The sequence below is a fragment of the Aulonocara stuartgranti genome (genome assembly GCF_965226115.1).
Source record: "Aulonocara stuartgranti genome assembly, chromosome: 6".
Lineage (NCBI taxonomy): Eukaryota > Metazoa > Chordata > Actinopteri > Cichliformes > Cichlidae > Aulonocara > Aulonocara stuartgranti.
Genome location: NC_138944.1, coordinates 4,391,013 through 4,418,940, shown reverse-complemented (window position 1 = coordinate 4,418,940; position 27,928 = coordinate 4,391,013). Strand labels below are relative to the sequence as shown.

Sequence of the window (27,928 nt, the reverse complement as noted above, 5' to 3'; positions counted from 1 at the left end):
TATTCTGAATACTTTGGATTACTTAATATATTGTGGCGAGTTCAGACAAGGAGGAGACGGAGGTATCGTTTGGTCTTGCTTCCCGTGAGCTAGCCAGGGAGCACAGCCGTTTATTACATTTGCAGAAGAACACACTGCCACTAGCTAACTGCTCAGCGCGGCAACCACAACACACATAGGGCGCCCTCTGACCCCGGAAGGACACACCGTCGCAGCGAGAGGGCGTCACCCGTCACCATGGCAACATACACAAAACATAACTGTACAAGCAGAACCCCAACAGCCCTGACCCGCTACAATATTATCATGCTTTTTACAACAACGTGAATGTACTATTGCTGTGTGATTTATTACTATTACTGAAGGTCCGCGACTCCGAACTGTAGTAAAGGGACCTCTGACTAATGCTGGGCTCACACTGTGCGATTTTTGGCCCATTTTGAGCCGATTTTGAGTCGTGCGATCGTTTTGGCGATCGGCCCGATTTTGGCCTTCATCGTGCGTCGTGCATCGTGTAGTATACGTGAGGTAACGAGAAGCGATTGACACCTCACGACCAGCTCCCGATCATCAATCGCTTGGTCGTGAGGGTGTCACCGCAGTTTGCCACACTGCGCACGCGCAAACACAAATGTCAGCGAAAAAGACGGCGTAGCACGGCAGTGCAGCGTGTGATCTGGACACAAGCGATGGAGGCACAACCTGTAGAACCATCCGAGCCCTTTCGATGTGGCCTCACAAAATTATCACGACCACAACAACCGTGAAAATAGTTGGATCGACACTGCTGCTCAATCACAGCTGCCTGACCAATGTTTTTCATTAGCAATTTAGCAAAGTTGATGGTGGTGGTGTGTCTGTGTGAGTGAAAGACGGAGAGGGAGAGCGAGCGACAGAATTTCTGTTATAACCTTCATTTTTATGGACGCAGTGTGAGCACTCAGGTCGCATCAGAGCATCGGGCCGTATAGTGTGAGACCCTGCATCGTGACCTATGAACTTCTAACCCCTGCGAGTCAATCGTACAGTTTGAGCAGGAGCTGAATCGCGCGACTGAAAAAAATCGCACAGTGTAAGCCCAGCATAATACGGCGGGGTCCCTGTCGGCTGGTAGCCGAAAAATAGCTCTACTTTGTTGTGTGGGTCAACTTTTCTTGCGACAGACAGAGAGAGGCGTTGAAAGGCTGCTCCAACGGAACTTGTTGTTTTCGGAGGAAAACACGAACACAGTGTACAGTCGAGTCTTAATAGCTTACTTACAACTGGGCTCGTCAGGCACTCTTCTTGGCTGCAGTGGTTATTATTATATTTACATGCTTCCAGCTCCCGTTTTTGCTCGATGACTGCTCGTACCTTTCCACTCCCCCTTTTCTCCCTCCTAGCGCTCACAGACACATAACGTGTATGGCAGTCCATTCTCCCAGCAGCACGGACTACACATGCTACATTCTTTAGAGCAGGGGTGCTCACACTTTTTCCGCATGTGAGCTACTTATAAAATGACCAAGTCAAAATGATCTACCCACTACAAAAATCCAAAACATATACTTATTTATAAATATATTGAGGATTCTTTATATCTACAATGTATACATGCATAACCGCAATATCCAATATTTCACAACACAATTAACTATGTAAATTTTTTGTCATTACCTGAGTTTACTCTGATGACTTGCACTGAATTGAATCAGCCAGGGATGCATAGTCCGGACAGTAGCTGCTGACGGCCAGGTTTAAGAGAAAAAACCGAGAGCTAAAAATTGGAGTTAACTCGCTGACTAGCTTGTCAGTTTTACTACACTTCGCGCCGCTGTTTGCGCATGCGCAGCGACCTAAGCGTCAGAAAAAATCTGATGTAATCTGACTGGCTTCCCTGTATCAATCAAGTGACGGGATGGATGATAGGCTGGCATCTATTTTTTTTAATGCCATGCGATCTACCAATACTACCTTTGCGATCGACTGGTCGATCGCGATCGACGTATTGAGCACCCCTGCTTTAGAGCTATGCTTGTAGCATTCTGCCTGTTAGCTTAGCACAACAACAACGAAAAGGCGCTCTCTCACCCAGGAAACACACAGTCGCAGAGAGAGAGAGCGTCGCCCTGTAACCATGGCAACCGTAACGCTGCCGCCTGGAACAAAAGAACGTAGCTGTCAAACAAAACCCAAACAGTCCTGACCCGCGACAAAATGAAACAGGAAAGTACCCCAGTGTATTCCATTTATTTCAACAAAGTAACTGTATTCTGAATACCACCTTTTTAAACGGTAACTGTAACGGAATACAGTTACTCATATTTTGTATTCTAAATACGTAACGGCGGTACATGTATTCCGTTACTCCCCAACACTGCTTATCAGTGTAAGTGTACGTGTGTGCGTGTCCAGAGTTCAGCGGAGACAGTGTCCTTCGCTCTATCAGGCTAAGTAAACAGTCTGCCAGCCAACCCAGGTGGCCTTCATGGGACGGGAAGAATAGTCATCACACAGTCGTTATCAGGGAGTTGTTTTGGTGGGCTCCAGCCTTGGGCCTGCAGCTGGCGCCGTGGTGTCCGAATGTTGAATATTGTTAATTTCTGTTTTGTGAGCAGCTCGAATTTTAGCACTCTGAGACAGGTCCCTCAACTTCGCGTTGAAGAGCTGCGAGCCTCCCCATGATGGTATCAAACTTCAGTTCCAAGGTGTTGTCAGTCTTTTGATTCTGAGACTTCACAACTGCAGTGATCCGTTCTGCGATGTTTTCCAACTGTTGCTCAAGGGTGTCATTTTGAGCAGGCCTCTCTCTGATGTTTCCCCTCATACGCTCAATGGTGTTGTTTTGAGCCTTCACAGCAGCAGTAAGCGTCTCCAAGGTGTTGACCATATTACGTTCGTTGTGAGAGGTCGCACCTCGTCCCCGCGCTTCGAATCCAGCGGGCAGCCATGTGGGGGTTTGAACAGCCGGTTCTGCTCTCTTATTTCTCCGATAAAGCAGGGCTAGGCCAACGCCGATCAGCATGAACCCTGTTATCATGGTTCCGAATAGGTAGATATCTTCAGCGTCCTCGATCGACAGTCCCGCCAGGCACACGGTCCTCCAGTTCTGCCACCCGTCCATCGTGTAACCGGCAGGGAAAGTCCCTCCAGGGCACTCAGGCTCTCCCGAGCCCCGACTTCTCGTTGAGAAAAGGGTGTCAATAGCACTCAGGGACCAGTTGATCAAATCCATAATTCTCTTTTAAGTTTAGAGAACGACAGTGAGAGGCTGTTCCAGGGAAAGTAATGCACGCAAGACAAGACAAGGACATAGATGCTAAGCAGGGAAGATAAGGGTGAGGAGGAGAGGAGAAAGTGCGACCGCCTTCGCTGAGAGCTGAGAGCTGTCCTCTGTGTGTCGTGTACGGTCTGTTTGTTTGTTATTTATAACGATTTAATGTTGACTGTACGATGCCAGTGTGTCCTGTAAAGAACTAAATAACTAAGTTTTCAAAAATACTAGACAAACATTAGTGATGGCGACTAGTCAGCCGGCTCGGTGGTATCCTAGCAACAACAATACCTAAATCACACCTGGTGGTTTTTCTTTGTAGGCTCCAACAGAGAGAACCAGGACAGCTTGTTATTTTTCAGCCTTTTAAAACGTGTCTTGCGTAATTGGTTACAAATAGTATTCAAAGCAGCCTTTTTTTAATCCTCTTTGTCATCTTTTTGCCGAGTCCTGCTTGGACACGTGGGCATGAGCATGTGTTGCACTCGCTGACCACTCACTGGGCTCGTATTCTCACCTTTAAAGGTCATCCGCAGTTGGAAACAATGCACGTTACACTCATCGCTCCTGAGATGTTACAAACATTTGTGGTGAAATGAATTCCACATAATGGCGGCGTCGAGTAGTTGCATGTTGTTGGTTTGTTTATTAATTTGATCATTCCTCTGTTTTTGCTCCATCTGTGCACCCTTCTGTCTCTGCTTCCCACATACATCCAACACACATTCTGGCTGCATCCAGTCACAATAGGCTCTTGCATAAGGAGTCACGAAGCACAGCGCATGTGGATTTTACGCGCTCGGTATGTCTCATGCTACGGCGTCTTTCATCGCTCATCAGTTCTCTTTTATCTCACGTGGGGGTCACATAACTGTCGTAGGTTGATCCATATTCACAGCGAGACTCCCCCCGGTGTGCAGAGCCAGCCCCCCCAACCCCTCCGAGCGTCTGACACCGTCTGTGTGGCACTCACTGGGGAGTCCCTGAAGTTAGACTCCAATATTGAAGAAATCATATCGCTGAAAATGGCACCTCAGCCTTTAAAATACATTAATTGATCCCGTAAGGGAATACTTGGTGCACTCGCTGCACAGAGATATCAGAGAGGAGCTACATGGCAGCTGCCCTCGGGGTGCGTGCCTTTTCTCTTTAGATAAGATCAACAGCTTATTCCTTTTACAGAGGATTTTATGACCCTGCTCACATCCAGAAGCTTGTTTTCAGACATGCTGAGGATGGATTGGTGTTGGGCGTTTGGTGCATCAGTGGTAATAAAAACAAAATCTGTCATTGGGCCTTATTCTGCCCAATGATACCAGAGAACTATGGTTTAAAGAGAAAGACCAAGAGATGGTTTTCATCCCCCCTTTTACCCCTTTAAATATAAGTAAATACATTTTTTAAATCTTTTTTGGCTTATATTTCAGACGTTATACTGTTTGCTAGTCTTGGAATACCCACTGGAGCTTATAGGCAGCTTTGCAGGGAGGTTTGTTGTGATCTGCGCAGCCTTAGTCACAATTCAGCCTTTCATGATTTTCTCTTTTTTAACTTCGACATTTCAGTTTGTTTCATGTGTGTCTGACCTCTCGTCTTCAAGCCTCTGGTGGTTTGGAAAGCAGATGAGTTCATCAGTATGACTAGCGCAAACTTTGATGTTTCATCAAGTGCCTCAACAAACAAACTATATCACTGATTAATGATGCTCATTCACAGTACAGCCTGATAAGATCCATGTGCGTTCTCACATAAAACAAGCGCATCAGTATAAAAATGATATACAAAATACCGTAGGACAGCAAAACACCAGAAAATGTGAAGAAATGACAGGTTTTGATCGATGACACAAGCCTCAAAGCCTCAGAGGGCATTTTTCCAGGCCGTTCAGTGAGCTATCCATCTATCTGTTCATCCGTCCACCAGTGCAATGTCTTTTTCTGTCCCCAAATATATTATATTGGATACTAAGCAAGGATATGAACTGCTGAGTGTTCATCCTTACTGCTGACTTGCCAAACATCTTTGGCAAGCACTCAAAGTGCTCAGGAGCTGGCCGGCCCTCATGGTTATACAGTTGGCTTGTACCTGCCAGGAGCTTCACAGCTTCCATTATCTGTCACTTAGAGGAAGAGAGGGGAGGTTTAGGTCAGAAAAAGTTCACACGCTCTGTGTATTAAAAAGTACTTTGTTGGCGATTCTAAATAGCTTAAAATGCTGCTGCGGGACTTTATTGCTGATGCTTTATAGTGAATGGAATCAAGTGTTTACCACTGAGGTGGCTGTGTGTTATATATGTTGTCATTTTTTGACCGGTAATGGTTCTGTGTAGAGACATCTTGGTTCTTGACAGTGCTGTAGTGCACCAACTAACGATTATAAAATCAGGCTGGAAACAATAACGTTAGGGAGTGACTGTCGGTGATGACACAACGTGATCAAATTGGGCGAGCGCACTTCTGGATGTCAGTGTTGTGCAATTACTGTAACCGATTTCTGAGCCAATCATTACCGAGCCTCCATTATTTATTCACCAAAACTTGTTTCCCTCTCATTTTATACATTATTAAAGAAGCCAAAACCACTTCTGGTTTACAGTTATGTTTTGATCTTGCAAGTTTATTATCTCATTATCTCAGGATAACATAGTTTTTGTGTCCTCATAGCAAGTTCATCGTCAGAGTTGTCTCACACAGGAAAAGTTCATTTTCATGTTGGTTTGAAAACTTCACTCAGAAAGGATGGAGAGCAGCTGTTCTCGAACTTGTTGGCCTGCATTTGTTTTTGTTGTCTTTCTTTATATTTATTATTGCAGAAAACATCATAAACAATTAATCATCTTCTAACCATGGTAAATACAGTCCTGATTTTCTAGATATGAAGCAACATGTACCTTTTAACCATTTTGGTCTAACAAACCAAAATCACCGATAATAATTCAGAAATATTGCAATTTCTTCCCCCAAAAGGTTTGCACGTCTATTTTTTAACACATTTTTAGCATAACTGAAGAATTCATATGATAATTACGACCAAATTCTATATGAATGTTTACGATAATAATGATTACATTTCCAAAATGTCAAAGTTCAAGCAATCAGTCCCTTCAGTTCAGTTGAGTGTTGTTGAAAGAGTAATCTTTATAGGAACAAATCTGAACGTTTGATGTTTTAAATCATATCCATACTCAAACAGGTTTTCAGCTTTGTTTGCTGCAGTGATCGAGGTCGTGCAGGCTCTTAACAGTGTTTTCCTGCATTTATCTTTCCTGTACATTTGTCATTAATTTAAAATATATTTCTTTATTCGGGCTCAAATGGCTCACACTAACTGTAATGCCTCTGAGGCAGCTAATGTTTGCCCATTCTCCTAGTTTCCCTCATTGCTTTTAATAGTGCTCATTAAAAGGCAGACGGGTAGGTGTTGTAAAGGTAATTTTCTTGGTTTTGCTACGGCGATTACTGTCGGGGCGTCTTGTTCTCTTTCAGCAGCACATTCTCAAGCTCTCATTTCCACGGTGCTGGTCATGGAATAACCGTCTTTAAGTATGATGTACAGTTCATGGGTTTACACATGTCAAGTCACTGTGGCGCAAACGCACAGCTGTGTGAATAATGCAATAATGTCAGACACGAGCCAAATGCTGGATTTCTGTAGCGAGATGTGATTCATAGAAATTACATTATAGTCGGATTTCCTGGTGAGCAATTTTAAGCCCTGAGAAAACTCCACTCGGTCATTTTCATGAGGTTTGGTCTGAAGATAATCTGTGCTAGATTGATGAACCTGATTAAAATCTGGCACTTTTACTGTATGGCGCATAAGTCATGAGCCAACCCATTGTTGTTTTGCAAGGAAAATGTGAAATATGTACAGTAGTCAGCGAAACATGCAAAAATGAATGGAAGTTTGTGCAATTCTAAAAATCTTGAAAGTCAGTATTTGGTATGACCAAGAAATTCCCAGAAGTAGGAACATTCAGGAACATTCATCCAAGCTTTCTGAAGTGCAACCAAAGCTTTTCTTTGTGTGTTGGCTGCGTTTTGTTCCACTCTGTTAAGATGATGCCACACTGCTTCAATAATGTTGAGGTCCAGACTCTCGAGAGGAAAATCTATTATTGATGGTGTTCTGCTGTGTGATCTTATATCCAGGTATGCTTTTACTGCAGTGGCCACGTGTTAAAATACATTGCAAATCAGACACTTCCCAGATGGTATTACATGGTGTATCAAAGGCTGTGTTCGTATTTCCTACGTCTGATAAGATCTCCATCACCACTGACTGAAATCCTCTCCAATCCACTCTTGTACCAGACTTCCAGGAACTTTCAGCTGTTTGTTTTACACGTTGATTTTAGCGTGAGATGAGGATTTTAGTGAAGCACCACTGATAATGACACGAGCCTTTTAGTAAACGTATTCAGTACTAAGCAGTGAAGCAGCTGTCTATGATTGATTTTTAGAGATAAAGGTTAACAATGTCCTTCCGGCCTTTTTGATTTAAACCAACGATGAAAAACGAAAAGGTTAAAATGGTTTTAATAACAGAGGTATATAAAGTCGTCGATATTTTTTTATCATCTTCTCCAGTGGTGATAACAAATAGTCACGGGTCAGATGAGTTGCCCGGGTATTGATTATGTCAGAGGTATGTGTTGCTGGTCATTTTGGCGGCTGATCCTTTGCAAGTCGTCAGCTTACAAATTGCAGTAATAATTGGTGGATTTACACAACATCACCAAGGTTGCAGAGGAGAAAAGAGTACCTTGTTATTGGAAAGTACTTCTGGGTGCTCTTCCAGTCCACTCTCCTACTCTTAGCCACCAACCATCGAAAATTTGATGAACTCCTGCTTTGTTTTCTGAACTGAGTGGTTTCCCAAAAGGTTGATTCTGTTCACCTGACATAACGTTTTTATTTGGGGGGGAAACGTTTCGTCACTCATCCAGGTGACCAGAATCAAGCTTTTTGGGATTTACTTACCTGGATGATTGAGCATGCATCAAGACAGCCGAGTGGTTTCTGTCATATTTCGGGGTCAAATTGATTGGGTGTGCAGCATTGGTTAGTGAGGGCGATATCTGCCTTTACAGCATACCAGGGCCACCCTTGGAAAAACCAAAAACCTGTTCTGATGGTTGTCAAATTTCTTCTTTGTTCTTTTTTTTGTGCGGAAAAGAAAGAAGAATAACAAAGCACCCAGTTCTTAGAGGGATATGGTGACTTTATTCATGGGACATGGGGTTACACCAGTTGCCCACACGCTCGCTCCACTTTGAGAGAGTTGAGGTTGCTCTCATGCCAGAAAAGCTGAGGGATCTGATTAGGTGGTCATTCCTACAAACATATGTAGCCGCCCCGAGCTGCTGCAGTGGAACACAAATCTTAATTACTGTTGACAATGACAGATGCACGCACAAATTGATTTGTGATTAACTTGATTAAAAAGTCCACTTGGAGTTTATTACGTGACGACTGCAACCTGAAGCCTTTTGCACGTGGCTCTCACATATGATCTGAGCTAAACAGTGCATGTATCTTTGATGTCGCTCTGTGTCTCGGGTCTTGTGCTCACAGGGTTACAGTATGTGTTCTGCACACAAGTGTATGAGTGCACACATATCCTGCCTCCCATTTCTTTTCGGCCTCTGAGTAAGCACCTAAGTGCAAATGTAAATTTCTTCAGATGTGTTGTGATGATAGTACTGAGCAGTTGCCACTTTGTCCTCTGAGTAAACTATTCGACATACAGTGAGCGCGGCTGACACAGCCATCTGTGTTGTGTTGTGTGTGTTGCAGGATCCCTGGCAGGCTCAATGACAGACGCACTCCCCTCGGAGAGCTCAACTGGATCTTCACAGCCATCACCGACACGATCGCCTGGAATGTTCTGCCCAGAGGTGAGGCGCTCACACGCAGGCACACAGTTTTGTTTAACAGTCGTGAGCAAGCTGTTCTCACCAAAATAATGTACCTTAAAAGATCTTAAGAAAGACATTAGTTGGGTTAGAAATAGTTTTCTTATGATGGAAAGTGAGTGCATCCCAAATTAAACTCATCTCAACTTCCAAAACAAATGTTGGGAATGAAAGACACTGGGAAAATATCACAGCCTGGAAAGCACACTAAAAAATAAACCATCAGCTAAAAAACCTCAGCGAGCTTTAGAGGTGCACATCTGTGATTTCTCTGTGGACATCAAACTTAGTGTTTCAGTCCAGGTCAGGTTTTATGAAAATCTTGTGAATGCGAGAGGCTGAGAAGTCAGTGTGGCTGAAGAGTGCCACTGATGGTTGCCAGTGTTTTGCTAGATACGGCAAAAATGAGCCGAGGTTTCTGAGCGACAGCATCTGCTGCAAACCAGCTAAACTGTGCACAGTAATGGATTTTTCTGGGGTTAACCCGCCTGTCTGCTGAGGTCTAATTAAATAGGGAAACCTAAACCAGGGTTAATCCCAGTGGAGACTTTGAGTCCAGTGACTGCTGTCTGATGGTGATTCTGGATGTTTTGGCTCTACATGGGAAGCCGAGCTGCTTGTAGCAGAGACGCAATGCGTTTCCTGACATTTAGAGCTGGTGTAGGAGCAGGTTTATGGTACTCTGTGTGAGTTTCGAAGCTATAAATCGGATGACCATGCCTGGTGCAACTCGTTCTCCTTCAGATCTGGTCAGCCTCATTTCACGAACAGCTCTTTCTTTAAGAGGGTATAAATACTCATAATTTCCATAACGTACTTGTGCCAGGGTGCCGTCACAGAGCACATGAAAAAGCCAGAATTTGCTTTTGGCCATGTCATCATAGTCCTTGCTCACTGCCCATCCCACTCACCAGATTGCGCCCCCTCTGACTTCATCCTCTTCTCCAAAAAGAAATTAAAGGTAAAGCGTTGACATTTTCCAGCAATTAGCAGAAGCAGTGAAGTGACTGTAGTGGTGTCCAAGGTGACTTCCTTGACCTTGGTTTAGTTTTTGTTTGTTTTTCTTTTTTTCAGTCACAGAACCTTATAGCAGGGATTACCAAAACCAAAATATATGAACTAATACAATAAACAGATTGAACAGATACTCTTGCTTAACAACCCACAATAACAGTTAGTTTAAGCTAAAATACAAGTCAGTTCTAATCCAGAAATGAAATGGATAAATCTGGATGAGTGGCTGGAAGTTCTGCTTATTTGCTTCTATTTAATGTTTGTTTTCCACATTATGTCATTGTTCCATCACTTATGCACTTACGGGCTGCTGTATGTGCCCTGGTGCTTTTTTCTTTTCATTTTAATGCATATGGTTTAAGTTGCCAGAAGATGAAAATCAGCCAATTAAATCAAATCTGGCATATTTCCGTCAATGTCAATATCCATTTTTGAAAATGAACATAAATCAAACCATTGTTGTATTTCTCTATTTAGGGGCAATGAAGCCTTATAACATATTTATATCACAATAAATTATGAAAAAGAAGGTAAGAGTTTAATTTCTTCTAAAATGATTAGAGAAGCAAACATGCAGGAACATTTCCTCTTGTTGGAGCCGGAGACACATCTGAGGCGCGCTGCAATCTTTAGTTGAACATGTTTGGGCTGTGATTAAAAATGAAATGACCCCATGTGTTTCAGTTCTCAGGGAGCTCAAATTAGGGCACCTAATAAAAACTGCGCAGTAGTGACGCATCAGCAGTGCTAAAACTTTGAGAACGTCCCCAGTGGTAGAAAATAGTGAAGCTGTTTTCTATAAAATGCCAAAAGTGCAGTACGTGCAGGTTGGCTGCTCAAATTGAGATTAATTGTGTTTGGAGCGTCTAGCAGAGTAATTGGGGACATCATTTAAACATAATTTGGCAGACATAAAAACCCGTATACACACACACGCACACACACACACACACACACACACACACACACGTAGCAAAACTCCTGCTTACAACACACAGCGCTGCCATTAGCCGTTACCCTCAAGCTCAGCCTCCCCAGATAAAAACGCACACAATTTCCTTTTTTTCTACATGTTGTTACAGTTTGCATGCATCGCACGCAGATTCCCTCATTGGCCACCTGTCTGTTGAATGCAACACACATCCACACAGAGGAGGGCTCAGACTCTCATGAGACAAACTGTATCCCAGCTAGAATAGCAATGTGACAAGGCTGATGGCTGCAGAAGCCTTTTAAACCCTCGGGGCTCTGCTGTTAATGAAGCATCTCGCATCAGAAAGAATCCCTGTAATGAAGGCACTGCACACCTAATCCAAATCTCTCTCTCTCTCTCTCACACTCACACACACACACACACACACACACACACACACACACACACACACACAATGACACACACAATGACACTTCAGTGTTTAAACAGCCCAACACTAGCAGTGGGCACAGAAGCTGTCAGACAGTGTCTCGTAAAATATCCCCAACACACAAGCGAAGTAATCATAATCATAAGCTAAGAGATTGCCATGGGATTGGCCTGGCCCCATTACAGTGAATTGGTGAATACACTAATGAGTTGACGAAAACGTGACTGCGACACGGCTTAAATCTGCATTTTCCTGCCCTTTATATTCTCTAAGCATACAAACAAAGTAGCCCATTTTTCTCTAAAGTAGTCGCCTCGCTCTAGTTAAGCTTCTTTTTGTTTATCGAGTCTTTCAGGCCCCCGTTTCCTCCCACATGCAAACTTATCTCTGTGTTCACTTAAATCATTTGATGTTCCCTTTCTCTTTCTGCAGATTTGTTCCAGAAGTTGTTTCGTCAGGACCTGCTGGTGGCCAGCTTGTTTCGCAATTTTCTGTTAGCAGAGAGGATAATGAGGTCATACAACTGCACACCAGTCAGCAGCCCCCGCCTGCCCCCTACATACATGCACGCCATGTGGTAAGACGCACACAAACGGAGCTCGGGGCTCACTTTCACGCACACCGGTAACACAGATGTCCACAGCTTTGCAAAGCAGAAGGCAAGAGTACGAGGGAGAGTCATCCTTGAGGCTTTGCTGTTTGTTCAGGCGCACTGCAGTTGGAGTTTGAACAGACTTTCTAACAAACACACGTTATGATTAGAGAGCAGACAGTGTTGCCTTTTTTATGTGTGCCTGTTTAATGATTGTTAGTGTGGGGCTATTAAAAAAGGCCATGAGTCTGGCATCTTATGCACAAAAGGAAAAATCTGCCTCAGGGCTCAATTGTTCTAAAGTTATGGGTTTGATTGTTAAATGTTAAATGTCTGAAACTGTTTTCCATCAGGAATTACTTTGCGTCTTTCTGACCATTTAGTTTGGTTTTGCAATTCCTCATTTTACCAAAGCAATTAGGATAAACACTTTGAATGCAGTGAGATATTTCTGGGAGTTTAACTGCACTTGTAGAGAGTTTATGGAGCTCTCATTCAACTTCATCTTTGTGCATTCAGTAGACGTTTTCACAGACGTGCCACCCGCCTGCTGTTCAAATCTTCTGTTTTCAAGAGTAATCCAGTCAGAAGAAGCGACCTGAGAGCGTGACACCAGAGCTGATCGTGCTCACGCATGACAGTGTTTGTTTTACTACCGGATGCACTGCAGCCTGTTTTACCCGTGTCGCAGAAACAGCTCTGTGCTCTGTCTGAAAACAGAAGCAGGAGAAGGTGCACAGTAGCTGAGCATCTGTATGTGCAGCAGTGTGACCAAGAGCGTTGCTGTCACTCTAGTCTATAAGCAAAAACAGGACAGGGTGCGTCAGGGTCTGCGTAAAAATGTAGACCCATCTGTGTAACTACAGTTACTACAACATATTAAAAGTGCCTTATTTACTCTCACAACCTCTAAATATAATGTTGAAGTGTAAGCCAAAACACGTAGGTGTCTTTATTTGCTGCTTCTCTGGAGCATATGCACGCTCTTCATTTATACTAAGTTTAGTTTCCACGAATCTTGTTTCTCATTTATCTTTGCATGTTGACAGTTTCCAGTTTGGCTCCATGTGCTGCTCTCTCCCACATGGCAGAGGCACACAGCTGCCTTCACCAGGGGCGGGGCAAAGTCTGTGTTTATGTTGATTGACTGGTAATTTTCACAGTATACCTGTAATACCAGTAACAAAGCAGGAAAGTGTGTTCTGATATGGAAAAGTACTTGTATACTCTATGTATATCTTTATGATTCACAAATACACCTTTGCATATGAAGTCTTTTTGCTGCTCACGCGAGGGGGTCGCACAGCGGCCTGCCTGCCTCCATCTCATCCTTATTCCCGACCATGTTCTTCTGTCACACCATCTGTCCTCCTTCACTACATCCATGAATGTTCTCTGTAGCCTTCCTCTTTTCTTCTCCTCGGCAAATGTGTGTGTTTTTAAATAGAAAATTCTTTATCTTTGCATCAGGACGGTCGAACACTAAAACTTATGTCTAAACGCTTAAAACTTAAGCCTCAGTTTTTAAACTGGGTCGATGGGTGAAGCTGAGGGAGTTATCACCTATCACAAGATGCACGTTGCATCTGCAATCCAAACAAAACCTGTTTGGGTGTCTTTTAGTCCACCCAAGTGCTGAACATTCCCTTCTTTAACAGCAGGCCTGGCCTTTATTATGAATTAAAATTGTGAGGAATTAAATCAAAACGGGCAATTGGCCACCTGTGTGTTTGTCCTGACTGGGTTGTTTACACATGGAGGCCAGAACTGTTGTTTGTAGCATGCTGTAAGCATGTTAGCATGTATCTGCTGTAAAACTGAGTGTCGGCCTCAAGTGGTCATTTGAGGAACTGCAGTTATTTTCCTCTTTTGTTTCGTGGCATGAGAAGAGTGTTTGCTCTTCTCATGCTCACTTTGTCTGCGCACTACAGAACCTTGTTGCTGTAGCCTGATGTGGTGACTGTGCGGACGAGCGTCATTTAAAACAAAGAACAGATGACTCTGCATGGTCATTTCTCATCTCTGTCATTTTACTTGGTAGGAGCGTCACTGCTGAAACCCTTCTGTGCCTCAGATCTATTTTGTAGTCAACATAAATGCAGTGCAGAGACGAGACAGGTTGGATTTAGAGTAAAAGTGCTGCCGTTTCTTTTCCCACCCACTCACATTAACCTGCAGCCAAATGCGTCCACCTTTTGACTGAAAGCAACGAAAAAGCACTTGTCCTCTGGGGGATGTTAAAAGACTTTGTGGGACGTCTTTATCTGTGTCAGCCATGGCAGATTTAGTTTAAAAGCAGCCACACCACAAAAATAAACCGGGGGAAAAAGAAAAAACCTTTTTGAATTATTTAATAACACAAAATAAGAGTTTAAAGGTTTTACTTATACTCACACAGTTTGGGACTGACAAGTTTCTGCATCATTTTACTGATTTATTAGTCATGTGTTCTCGTAACTACACTTGTAAACACAGAGACGAGCTTTTAAAGTCTTTTAGGCATTGCTAGGAACATTATCCCATCGTCTATCTTGCTTTACTTACACCAACACTTCTCCCACTATCTATTGTTTCTCCTCTTGGTCTTCTATAAATGCCTCCCTCCATCTCTCCCACTCATTATCTGGCTTGTGTTTGGGAAAAAAATCTCTCACTCTCATTGCCTCGAGGAGTGACTTGTTGTGTAACAGCCTGGCATCACTTATTGTAAAGAATACTGCTCTTTACTGAAGCAGTAGCCTTTCATTCTCATGCCTACCCACTTTTTTTTTTAGTGGGTACATTACAGTTTACCGCCAAAGAAATGAAGAGTATCACTTTGTTTCACAGCAGCACATGCAGTATTAAGCACGACAGATTAACAGCAGAGAGGCGCTTTAAGAGTGCAGAAAATTAAACCGAATGGACAATGAAAAAGGGACGTGCTGGAGATATAAGGCTGGTGGAAAAATAAAAGTTTGGATGAACATAGATGGGAAAGGAAGGGAAACATAGAGGAGGAATTAAGCAGTTTGGGTGCTCGTTGATCGATGTTGGTGCCTGAACACCAACAGCAATTGTTATTCAGATGGAGGAGATGGGAGAGAGCAGATAAACCCCAGGTTGATTGCTCCCTCGTGGGCAGTTTTAGTGTGGGAGTGTGCGTGGGTGTGTGTCTGCTTTATATCTGCGCTCCTGTTTGCGCGTTGCTGCACCACTCTCTGCAGGCAACGCACTCGCACACACAAAAAGAGCTTAGTCAGCGCCAACTGGTCCCCTGCTCTGTCCCCTCATCGCACACAGACGGGCTTTGGTGTGATGAGTTACTCATTCGGATTCGCAGACATCATCCAAGTTAATGCTGTCATCCTAAACAGTGCAGCAGCCTCCTCCCCGTGAGTGTGTCCTCGCTGATAGCACTGCTCTATCTGCTGGTTTCCACACCATTGGGTTACATAAACACCAGCAGGGATGGAGATTTGTTGGCAATGTGTGCACACAGATTGTAATCCCAGTACTTGACGTTATGAAACCGAGAAAACACGTTTAATTCAGAGCGATTTTTTTATAATATTAACATCATATGTCCAAAAATAAGGCTCTCGCAGCTCTGTCAGCGCCAATGGATCTATTAATGATTACCATAACTCTGAAGGATGCTCCAGCAGCGTCTTCCCTCCTGTACTTGTAGAAGTTTTACTTTTTGTACCATATCAAGAAACAAACTGTATCTAAAACCAACAATAATTGTTCTCCGAAACTAAGGAAAGCAGCTCGTATAACAACATCAGTAGCAGTCACACATGGCCACATTTTTTTAAACAATGTCTTTTTATTAAGAGTTTTTTTTTTTTTATACATATGGACAAAAAGAGAAGAAAGGGATTACAGATGGTCTGTACATTCGGGGTAATCAGCCCGTACATTTAAGGCTGTGAAATAAAAGAAGAAGAAAAGAGAGAAACATAACTTAATCCCTGCAAAATAATCCCACCCAGGTCACTGCCCTGTACACTGTATTTCCACACCTGACATAAGAGAGTTTGCTGAAAAATTCTTATAGATTTTGAAATGCATGAAGGAAAGGACCCCACATGCTTTGATTTTTCCCAGTAGAGTTCTGGAGTAAATGTCTGATTTTTTTTTTTTTCCCAGTTTTAGACATGACATGAGGTCATATAACCACTGTTGGGAGGGGCAGCATCCCGCCACCTCCGTAGGATTGCCCTCCTAGCCAACAGGGAACAGAATGATAACGCCTGTCTTTTAGAGGCCTTTAGAAGCAAATATGATCACATTTAAAGAAGCATTTTAAAACGAGTTTTAAAGTTGCTGTATGGCAAACGGATCATTACATTAAGTAACAGCACTACAAGTAATATATAGTTTTAAGTTACAGTGGAGAAAGAAGCGGTTTCCACTAAGTGGGGAACTTCTTAGCAGCAGTGCAGTCACAGTATGATGTGACCCTGAAAAAATTGCAGTTTGCACTGAATCTAGATGGAGTCATAGGAGTGCCAGTGTTGATGATAAGCATGAAATTGAAAGTGTTAAGGATACACATACTATAATACTGCAAACAGTCCAACTCGGGTATAATGAAGGTCACTGACTCACTTTCTAGTTTGTTGAATCTTCTTTCTTCAGTAGCTGCACACCATCTACTCACTTTATGGCTAACTAAAGTAAGCTCATTCCCTCCTCTGTTGTTGCACTGGCCTGTGCCTGTGATATCACATCTCCAGTGTGGTTTTTGTCCCTCCCTTCACATGACTTCATATTACATGTTAGTCTGCACAACCTGCTTGGGTGGTCAGTAGAAGTAATTCAATTAAAAATGCTCCAAAAAGCATCAGCAGCACAAAACAGAGCAGAGGTCTAATTCAGTGATGAGCGACGATGAGGCCCAGCCGACACCGGTCGACTCCTTATGTCAGGACGACTGTCAGTCAAGGCTGGATATGAGTTATTAAAAAAGGGGATAAGCTGCCCACTGAGACCAAACCCTTTCTTTGTATCAGACTATAAAAAGGCTTTTTATCAAATCAAAATCAAATCACTTTCATTGTCACATCACATGTGCAGGCACACTGGCACAGCACATGCGAGTGAAATTCTTGTGTGCGAGCCCCACAAGCAACAGAGATGTGCAAACACAACAACACAAACGAGCAAAATACAAGAATGGCCAACCTGAAACTAATAAATATATGTACAATATATAATAGTGTATGCATTTCTGGATGTGTATACTAAATATTTTCCTACGTGTGTGTGTGTGTGTGTGTGTGTGTGTGTGTATACACATTTTTACAAATTAAATAGTAAAAAAAAAAAATAATAATAATAATAATAAAATATATAAAATATACAGAGTTGAATATGTGCAAAACAAGTGGCATTTATATACAGTGTGGAGTGCATAATGTTTTATTGCTTTAAACTTCGACAACTTCATATGTGTGTCTATGGAGGCTGGCTCACTTTTTAAGCCAGCCTCATCACACTTCTAGAAATAAGTTGCCCAGCTAGTCTAAAGCTACTGTAGCAACTTCAGCGTAGCGTCTAAATAAGCACGAGGATTAAACCCGATTGGGTTGGTTAGCAAGGTGTTGTTCCACGTTTGTCTTTAAAAATGAGTTGGATAAAAACAAAATAACACAATACAGCACTCTGACTTGTGCATCTAGAGGAATCATTTGTTTGCTAACTGCAATGTAAGATATTCATGTAAACAGAAGTCTTAGTTGAAACAGTGCATGAATATAATCAGGGCTAGTACGTCAAAAATTAGGCCTCATATGGCACCAACACTGTAAAACGAGCAGCATCTGTTCTTAATAGAGCAGTAGTGTGTGTTTGCACGGGTAATATTTTCACTGGAAGGCGACTACACCGGCTCCTGAATAGATATATGCTTCTGTTTTTGCAGCAGCTGACAGAAGCTGGAATAGCCACAAATGCTTTCTACATGCTGTATTGCATGTTTGCATGTTACACATTCATCAGTGGGTCCATTATGTCTTTAACAATGTGCTGTTGACCAAGAGTGCAACTCTATTATATCACATTGAGATAATGGGAAAGGCCATTAAAGCAGGAGTCTCAGACAGAGTGAACTCAGCATCAGTGGTTCAGCATCACATTACGTTGCTGCGTATCGACTGGGAACATGACTCAACCCCCGCCTCCTGTTAACTGAGGGGAAAAAGCCCCATCGAGGCCCAGAGTTCAATTGTCTGCAATAAGGAGCTGGAAAGTGAAGGGAGAAGAGAGACGGGCAGAAAGAGAGAAAAGAGAAGCTGTGATAAGGTTTGATGTGAGTTGCATAACCCCATGAATTAGAAATGATGGCCATGAGAGGAGAGCTTGTGTTTCCAACGGGATTAAAGGCTCCTCACTGCCCTCCTCAGGACCTCAGGCTGCGAATTTAAAGAAGCCCGTGTGCATGATGAGGAGTGCGAGGGAGAAAACGTGAGCTGAGCAAAATGAGTGTTAGTGGCAGGATGGAAAAAATGGCCCAGGTCTGGTTTATGACCTGCTTTTGTTGATTCTGCTTGGGGCTACATGAGAATCAGTAGATCTGAGAGTTTACCTTTTGAGGATGGTGCTAAAACAAAACCCAACCCTAAGCTTACCTCCAACCCTGGACAAGACTCAGGTTAATCTGGAGAATACCAAGAGGTTAAAAAACAGTAAATAGTGAAATCCCTGCCAAGTCTTTAGCAATAAAATGTAATATTTACTAGGGGTGCAACGATATTCGTATCGATATTGAACCGTTCGATACAGTGCTTTCGGTTCGGTATGCATATGTATCGAACAATACAAAATTTGTAATTTATTTTATCAACTTTCCTTCTGACTATGCTGTCTGTGTTGAGCGCTCAGTGAATCTGCGTTCGACTACTCCGCCTAGGCTCGACAGTGCAGCCTAGGCGGAGTAGTCGAACGCAGATTCACTGAGTGCTCAACACAGACAGCATAGTCAGAAGGAAGAGCGCAGGGCACCTCCCCCACTCTCATTCAGATCTGGCGTTTGGAATTATTTTGGTTTTCATGTGACGTATGACCCTGAAGGTAAGCGAGTCATGGACTAAAGTAAAACAGTATGTTGGATGTGCCACGCAATGCTTAATTACATTGGTGTGAACTAGTGTGTTAGCGCGGTAGCTCGTTAACGGAGATTTGCCGTGTTGTGGCGTTAAGGTCATTTCAACGAGATTAACCTGAAAGCACTAGCGGGAACACAACGAATATGACTGCACATTTACGCCGACATCATCCTAGTGCAAAGACAAGTGGAAGCAGACAAAAAAAAGCAAGCATGCTACTAACTTTAGCCGAGTCATTTAGACAGCCGTTAGCACATGATTCTCCTTATGCTGCTGAGAATATAGCCCAGAAGAAGTGGATAGTATAACTTTTATTTTGGAAAGAGACATTTCTCTGTAATAAACTCTCTTTTCCAAAGATGAGTGATTCCTCAATCAGATACAGGGCTTGCAATATCGCTAGCCCGACGTCCCGGAGCTAGTGATTTTTCCAGTCGGGCTACCAAAATCTATCTCTGCCCTGCCTGTCGGCCTATTGTAGGAAAAATATATGTCAATGCTTTTGCATTCTTTCGGAAATGTAGCTGGGTAATTATGTCATTGGCATCGGTGAGCCACTGCCAATATGTGACATATTGAAATCGCGTTTGAATTTGCGCTTGTTTTTTTGCTTTCACTTTGCAATCCCGCGAACTGTGTATAGAGAGCGACAGCACTAATCTGTGAGTGATGATAATTTGTGCACCAATTCCTCTGACATCGTCTTATTAATCGTTAGCTTACTATGCAAACATGACAAGTGAAATCTCCCGCAGCTTAAACATGTGAGAGGTTGATCGCGCAGAGAATCGCTGAGCTTATGTGAGTGAGCGTGTAAAAGCATTTCAGTTCTGCTGAGCCAAACAAGACAGGTCAGGGTGAAGAAGTGACAGCCAAAGAAAAGCTTACCACAAAACGGAGAAGTTATGACAAATCAGACTATAAGGCAAAAAGAAAGTGCAGCTTTATGGTTTCATGGACAAAATAATTTCTGTGGCTGCAATATGATGAGCTAAATAACCAGGGCTGCACATAAGTGGTCCGCAGGTGCGCATTCGCTGTCAAAATAAAAAACACGCACAAGGGTTAGCGTTAAATTTAAAAACTGTACTTTTGAGTTAAAATATATATTTATAATTTTAATAAATGACAAATTAAAAAGGCATGAACATTTTTTTGTATCGAAAAAATATCAAACCGTGACACCAAAGTATCGAACCGAACCGTGAATTTTGTGTATCGTTGCACCCCTAATATTTACATGTATTTTGGTTAAAAATGGAATAAATTAAAGGCCAGAGAATCGACATCAAGACTATTTCTGTTATGTAAAGAACTATTTTGGAAATTTTTGGAAATTGGCCGCCACTCTGAACATCCATGGTTTGTTTTTGGGGGCGTTTCCAGTTTACACAGTGTCCTGAAGCCCAATAATAATGAGCTGTGTGAAATGAGCCATGTTGCTTATGGTTTAAAACATGTGTAGCGTACAGTCACCAAGACTGGAGAACCACCACAAAAATACCACCGCACCAAATTTACTGTTGCTCCTGCATTAAGGTGAAGGATACATACAAATTATTTTCCAAGACTCTGGAAATTATATGGATAAAATTAGTCTGTTTGTTACCAGGGTCACTGTGGACAACATCGTATGAAGGTATTACGACAGTTGGCCTGGACTCATATGGAGTTCTGGTATATAGGATATAAGGTGAAGTGTCACAGAGTCCTTACCCTATAATACATCGCTAGCACACATTGTTCTTTAGAAAATATCACTGGATCTAAATTCTTGGATTCAGGGTCTCAGTTCATGCCTGGTATGGAAAGAATTTTGAGTCTTAGCTGTTTGATATATGCAGCTTCTAACTCGTAAAGGTAGCAAACGGTGCCACAGTTTAATGCGATCTTCCTTTGGCCATCCCACACTACCAAATGTGATTGGCAGTTTTTTTTTTATTTATTCATTTATTTATTTTTTGTTATTCTTCCTGGAAAGTCCTGAAAATAAGTTTTATTTAAGGATCTTCCTCATGACATATGATGTCACTTACATGCGGTGTGTGTGTGTTTCCTCTCTACAGGCAAGCGTGGGACCTGGCCGTGGACATATGCCTCTCTCAGCTGCCCACCATCATCGAGGAGGGCACCGCCTTCAGAGTAAGTGTGTGTGTGTGTGTGTGTGTGAGAGACAAATAAGCACAGAGCCACTGATGCCTCTGATGCATCATGTTGTTGTGTTTTTTGGCATTAAATGCATGAAGCTTGGAGGCTAGGGGACCTCTAGCATTGATGGATGTCTTTCATCTTGAATGTGTCCAGCACTGACACCTGTAAACAACAAACTATTCTTGTTTGCACTGCAAGTTCGCCACCACCCGCATATACAGCATCTCTATTAATCTCTCAAGCACACTCGCACACACTCATCCCCGGCGGATTACATTGTAAAATGTCAAGTCTAATAACTCAAGTATGAGCGTCAAATAAAAAAATAGTTTCAGAAAGCACTGGCCCTGCACTTTCAGCCGCTCGACTGTTTATCGTTATATTTACTGACGAGGCAGGGGGCCGTGATGGAGATGCTGAGTGTAATGGAAGCGCTCTTCAAAAAAGCTGATTGAGCTGATGATGACTTAACAAATATGGGTCATCGTAACACTTTTTTTGTTTTGTTTTTTGTATCTGTGTGAGTCAACAGCGTATCTGTAACACTGTCTTGGTGTATTTTCCCTACAACATCATAAGTGATGTTTTTCAGGGCCTTTGCAGGTGGCCAGTTTCATTGTTGTGATCTTGTAGCTTTGATTGGTTTAAGCAACTAAAGTCTTTTATTGGGTTTTGGCAGCAGAGCTACTTGGTTAGGTTAAAGGAACAAACGTGTTTTAGAAGGTTTAAACAACTGAATTTGTCAGGACTATGAAACAAAATTACTTCGGTTTAAACAACAAAGCGATTTGATTAGGTTCTGGCAACAAAATGTCTTTGTTAGGCTCATGTGACAAAACTACTTGGTTGGGTTTAGGAGAAGATCCATTAGTCAGCTGGAACATCCATTGAGTTGAAGTTTAGTTTTCCAGAAAGAGACCCCAAATTTTATCAAATGTGCCCTTTTGGTTCTGGATGGAGCAGTGGATCTTTTCCAGACTGAGACACGACATGAGATCAGCAAGCCACCGACCATAGTAGGGCGGGGCAGCAGCTTTCCACCTCATCAAAATGGCACTTCTAGCCAAGAGGGAACCAAAGGACAGCACCCTGCGCTTTGCTCCGTGAATGTACTTATCATCCTCTCCCGCTGTACCAAAGAGAGCAAGTAGGGGTTGACAGCTAGTTTCAGGCCAGTAGCCTTGTTCAAAGTGCAGGAAACCACCTCCCAAAAATTTGCCAGGGCAGGGCGGGTCCAAAACATGTGGGTTAGATTGGCATCATCAGACCCGCACCTGTTACAGCGAGGGTCTAAAGTGGGATCAAGCTTAGCTAGTTTGGATTTAGATAAGTGGGCCCTGTGGACTACTTTGAATTGTAACAGGGAATGACGGGCGCAGAGTGATGTAGAGTTTACCAGAGAAAGGTCCCAGACGTCATCTGACATAGATATACCCAACTCCTTCTCTCATGTGGACTTGAGGCCCACAACGCGGGCTGGGGTTACACTGCACAGTTTGTTATAGATCCGAGACATTACAGCTTTGCCTGATAGTTGCAAATTAAGGAGCTCGTCCAGTAAGTTAGCAGCTGGAGCTTCTGGAAAGGACACTGTTTTTAGTATTGTTATAATTAATAACAGTCTTTTACATAAAAGTAAAAAATCCTGCAGCATCATTGCTTATAATGCTGTGGGAACAAGAATGAGCCGACCAACGGTTACTAGACTCTGCAACAACGATGGAGAACACACAGCAGCTTTTCCCATGTTAGGGCTCTTATATGGGAACTCCACCTTCTCTCCACCTGGCCCTGGGAGGTGAGCATCGCTCCCCCAGGAGCAGTTTTCCACACTCACTCCTCCTCCTACTTTCTCTTGCACTTGGGCTAAAAACACTTACCAACACTATAATTGAGCCTCTGAGGACTCCTAAAGCAGATCTGCCTGCTCCGTCTTTCAGGAGCCTTTAATTCCTCTCTGATGTGCTTTGACTCCTTTAGCTCTCTTTGTTGGGCTTTGTCACAGCTGAGTAAAGAAAAAAAAAGGAGAATGTTATTTATGGTAGATTGAGTCTCTGCTCATGTTAATTAACTCCTCTCTAGCACCTGTAAAACACCCCAACAGTCATATTTTATTTCATATGGAACCAAAAATGCCACTCGTGCCCCACATCTTTGTTACTTTATGTAATAACTTTATTTCTTTATGTATTTTTGATATTTCATGGCATTTTATAAATCTTTCTAAAATATCTTTTATGTAATTTGCAGCTAAAAAAGGAAAATTGTGTCATTCATCACAGTAACTACTTTATCAAGGCAACACATTTAAAATCAGTGTTCAGTTTTTAAAAATGTAATAAGTTTATGTCAGTGTAAAGATGTTGGTCCAAAGCAGGAAGCAGAGACCAAATTCAGGACAAAATGATGTTGTGTATGAATTTATTGGGATTTGATGAGCCAGCATTTTGTCGTATTTCTTGTCTTGCAACAACCCAGCTAGTTATTTAACTACATGCCTGTGACGTTAATTTTTAATTAATTTTGACAGCTTCACCCACATTCGCTCATTGGTATACAGTATCACACATTTGTTACACACAGTACTGTATGGCTGTGTCTGTCAAAAGTCTCAACAGTAACAAATGAAAAAAAGTAGTTACTTTAGTTACATCACAGGTGTCATCTTTAAGTAAGCAGCGCTACTTTTCACAATTGTGTCAGTATCTGAGTGTGTAGGGTTATTAAGCTTTGATTATGCTCAAATTAATGTAACCATCCAACAGCGAAGCGCTGATATTTTCCCCTCCCGACATCCATCAGCGGTCTACACGAGGCTGTCGCAATTCAAACACTCTGCGTGATCGAAAACTCTGCGGCCAGCAGCCAATCAATCAGACAATGTGCCATGACAGCAGAGAGAGGAGAGGGGAAGGTGATCATGACAGATCAGGATTTATGTTGTTACTGCAGTGCGGTGTCACTCCTGAGCTCATTATGTTCATGTTTTTATGAAATGATGGGCTTGTAACTGCAGGACTACCTCATTATGAGCGTGTGTGTGTGTGTGTGTGTGTCCATTTGAAAGCGAGAGAAAGCTGAAGCAGAATAAATGATTTGAAATGGTGATAAATATTTCATTGCTTCTTGTGTCCACAGCACAGTCCTTTCTTCGCAGAGCAGCTGACAGCGTTTCAGGTGTGGTTGACGATGGGCGTAGAGAACAGAAACCCACCTGAGCAGCTCCCAATTGTACTGCAGGTACAGACGCACACACACACACCTCGACACACACCCACAGCTTTATGAGACTGGAACTGCTGAGGACAAACGGGGGGTGGGGTAAAATGTCTAACAAATGGCCGGGGACAGAACTGAACTCGGGCCACTGAAATAACTAAGCGAGCTAAGGAGGCGCTGCTTTCTGTGCCCACATTTCCATTTAAATGTAGATAATAATTCATAAAAGCAAGACGCTAATTTTCTCCACCTCGCCATTGCAGATAAACCAGTCAAATATAACGAGAAAACTATAGGAAAGGATATAAAAATCCAGCTTTCATATGCAAAACGTGGAACGGAGATCGCAAACCAAAAGAGAGACACTAAAGTAAAAGATGAAGATAAAAATGCTTGAAAAAGACAAGAAAATGAAATGAAATGCAATTATACTTTCAACATGCAATAATAATTCTGTATCAGTATGAGTCTTTGTTTTGCAAATGTCACAGTGCTAACAGGTCTCTTTTAATTTATTACACAACATACTCCTACCTTCAGGTCGTCCCTCGTGCAAATTGAGCTCATTATTTTCAGACCAATTATTATTTTTTTACAAGCCTGCAAGAAAACCTGCGACATGAATGTTGTGTTTTCTGTAGCGCTGAACTTTGTAGAAGCGGCTTGCAGCTCCTCTCTTATTTCACGAGGGGTCGCTACAGCGGGTAGCGCCGAGTTTTTGATTGGCACAATCCAACGAGGCATCAGTGTCTCCTCCCAGGATCAAACCCGGGATCTCGTTAGGCGAACGTGTAAACCACCACACGCTGGAGAGAGTGAAAGGTCCAAGAGTGAAATCTGGGCACGTCCTCGTAGAGTGCATCAGCTGCTGAGTAACTGCGGTCATATGCTTCATTTTCCTCTTCCCACCTCCACCACCACCATCACCCCGCGGGGTTGTACAGTTGTATTATATCACAGTACATAGTAGTGCTATATCACAGCATAGTAGCTGTCCGTGTTGAATGGTAATTTTCTGCTGACTCAGCGCGCTCCCAGCAGCAGCACGTCCATACAGCAGTTCTGTCGGGAGCCGTTAAAAGCTGAGGAAAAGGCAGACTGATCGGCGAGCACCGGGTACAGCGTGTGTGTGTGTTGTTGATGTGGATATAAGAGGAAAGGAGCAGCAGCCTTTGAGATTACACAACATATTGCAGCTGTACACCATAAGGGCAATGTCATCTAGTGTGAGGGCTACTTCCTGCTCCGTGATGTAATTGATGGGCACATAAACAGGTTTTCTACCTATTTAAGTATGCAGTTGCATAAGAATGAAGCTAAAGAGTCGGGTGAATTCTTACAGGATTTACAGTCAAAGGCCAAAATATAATCTGACTCAATTTGAAAAGTGCAAAGAATGACAAAAAAGATGAGCAACGGGCAGGAAACCATCAATAACGCTCTTTAATGAAATGAGCAAAGGGAGAACAACAGAGCCCAGGAAGCAGTCCTTCATCCTGGACGGATTATTGGAGTTACAATGTTTCCAAGTTGTGACGCTATAGTAACAACAACACACTCAAACACGTGTTGTTTTTTTTAATCTTCTTCTCTATGTATCACCCAAGTGATTCATACCTGCAGGTGCATCATAACGTGACGCAACGTGCGTCGACGTTCATACATACAGCGTCATGAGAGGAAGCGCTTACTCACTGCACCGAAGGGGATGGGAAGCATGTTGTTGCACACATGAGCCGCTCCAGTAAACATGCACACGCACTTTAATGTGTGTGCATGTTTAGAGAATTGCTCAGATATTTATTTGCATAAAATGAGCTTATGATTAGGGCTGTGTGGAATCATAATAACAATTTTATTTGTGTAGCACTCTATAAATTCCTTTCCAACTTTTTTCACTTCCGATACAACGCCCGCGGTGTCTGACGACATTAATCTCCTGTTAAATCACAAAGCTGTATTCCTCACGGTGAGGAAGAGATTCGGACCACCTTGTTTTTCCGTAACGTAACATCAGCTATCAGATAAATGATCTGAACGTACTTGATTGTTTGCTGCTGCTGTTTCTAGTTACGCTTGTTTCTCCTTTCCCTACTGTTGGTCTCGCTGTGAGTGCAACCCCTCACACACTGAGTGGAGCTAAAACAACATAATGTTAATTTGACTGAGTTGACCTCAACATAATATGTTATTTTAAGTGTGACAAAGAGTTTCCACTAACTTTTACACTGAACATAACCAGAGTGAGAACAAAGGGGGAAAACCTCATGGCTGAAAGTATTTCAGGTGGAAAGTACCTCCTAACTATTGAACCCTTGCTGTTAGCTTCCTGCATACTATGTTAGCTATCCTCTTAGCAACTGGAGTCCTGACGAAGCAAGCTAAACTGAATTGTTCCATTGTAACCTGATTAGAGATGGACCGATCCGATATTACGTATCGGTATCGGTCCGATACTGACCTAAATTACTGGATCGGATATCGGAGAAAAATAAAAAATGTAATCCGATCCATTAAATGAGTCATTCCTACTATTCGGTGCCATTTCAGTGTGATCACTCTTCATCAAAAAATACAAAATTTTGAATTATTTTAACATTTCATCTAAAAGAGGGATTTTCAACCTATAAGAAAAATGTATTGGTCCAGCTAAGGATATTATATTATAATATTTTTTAAAATCAAAGTCTTTACCCATGACGTGCCAAATGTCCACCCTGTTACAGGACATTCAATTTTCTATTAATAACTGTTTTGAATACACAGTTATAGTAATATTTACATTTTCTAAAAGCTACAATGTCCCTTTTTAAAATCTGCAAGGAAATTTCATGTTACAGTGCATAGCAATAACAGGGGTGACGGTAACAGGGGGGAGATTTTATGCTAAACTTAGCCATTACTACTAGTATGATGAACAACAAGCTAGTACATGGTGACCACTAAGAACCATTTTTAACATGTTTATTAGCCATATTATAAAAATTACCAAAAAAAAATTGTTTCCACTATTAATAAGCGTAACAGGTTGGACGTGTTATGCTTTGCCACATTACAAAATATTGCTAAAACATTGAAAAAAGGGTTGATTAAAGAGTGGTACTTACTCGTCTTCTTCTTGAAAGTTTTCCCTCCAAAATATGTTACATCCGGGAGTGTCATGTGACTAAAAGAATAATCAGGTGATGTGTTCTATGGAATTCTTATCAGAGTAACAGGGGTGACAGTTGATTCAGGGACACAACATTTTTTAAAGATTTTAAGTATTAAACATGCATTAATAATAAAAAAGAACATTTGATGAGGAACATTAGAAATAAGCCA

At 42.3% G+C, this 27,928-nt stretch overlaps 1 protein-coding gene across 5 annotated transcripts in view; it reads left to right on the top strand.

The window, feature by feature from the left end:
* The window catches only part of rptor (regulatory associated protein of MTOR, complex 1), a 204,499-nt gene that overhangs the window by 109,873 nt on the left and 66,698 nt on the right, over positions 1-27,928 (top strand). For all 5 annotated transcript variants that reach the window (XM_082537586.1, XM_082537589.1, XM_082537588.1 and 2 more), the window contains 4 exons: positions 9,052-9,152; positions 11,981-12,125; positions 21,301-21,376; positions 24,524-24,625. In XM_082537586.1, coding sequence (XP_082393712.1) covers positions 9,052-9,152; positions 11,981-12,125; positions 21,301-21,376; positions 24,524-24,625 — 424 coding nt within the window. The remainder of the gene's footprint in view (positions 1-9,051; positions 9,153-11,980; positions 12,126-21,300; positions 21,377-24,523; positions 24,626-27,928) is intronic.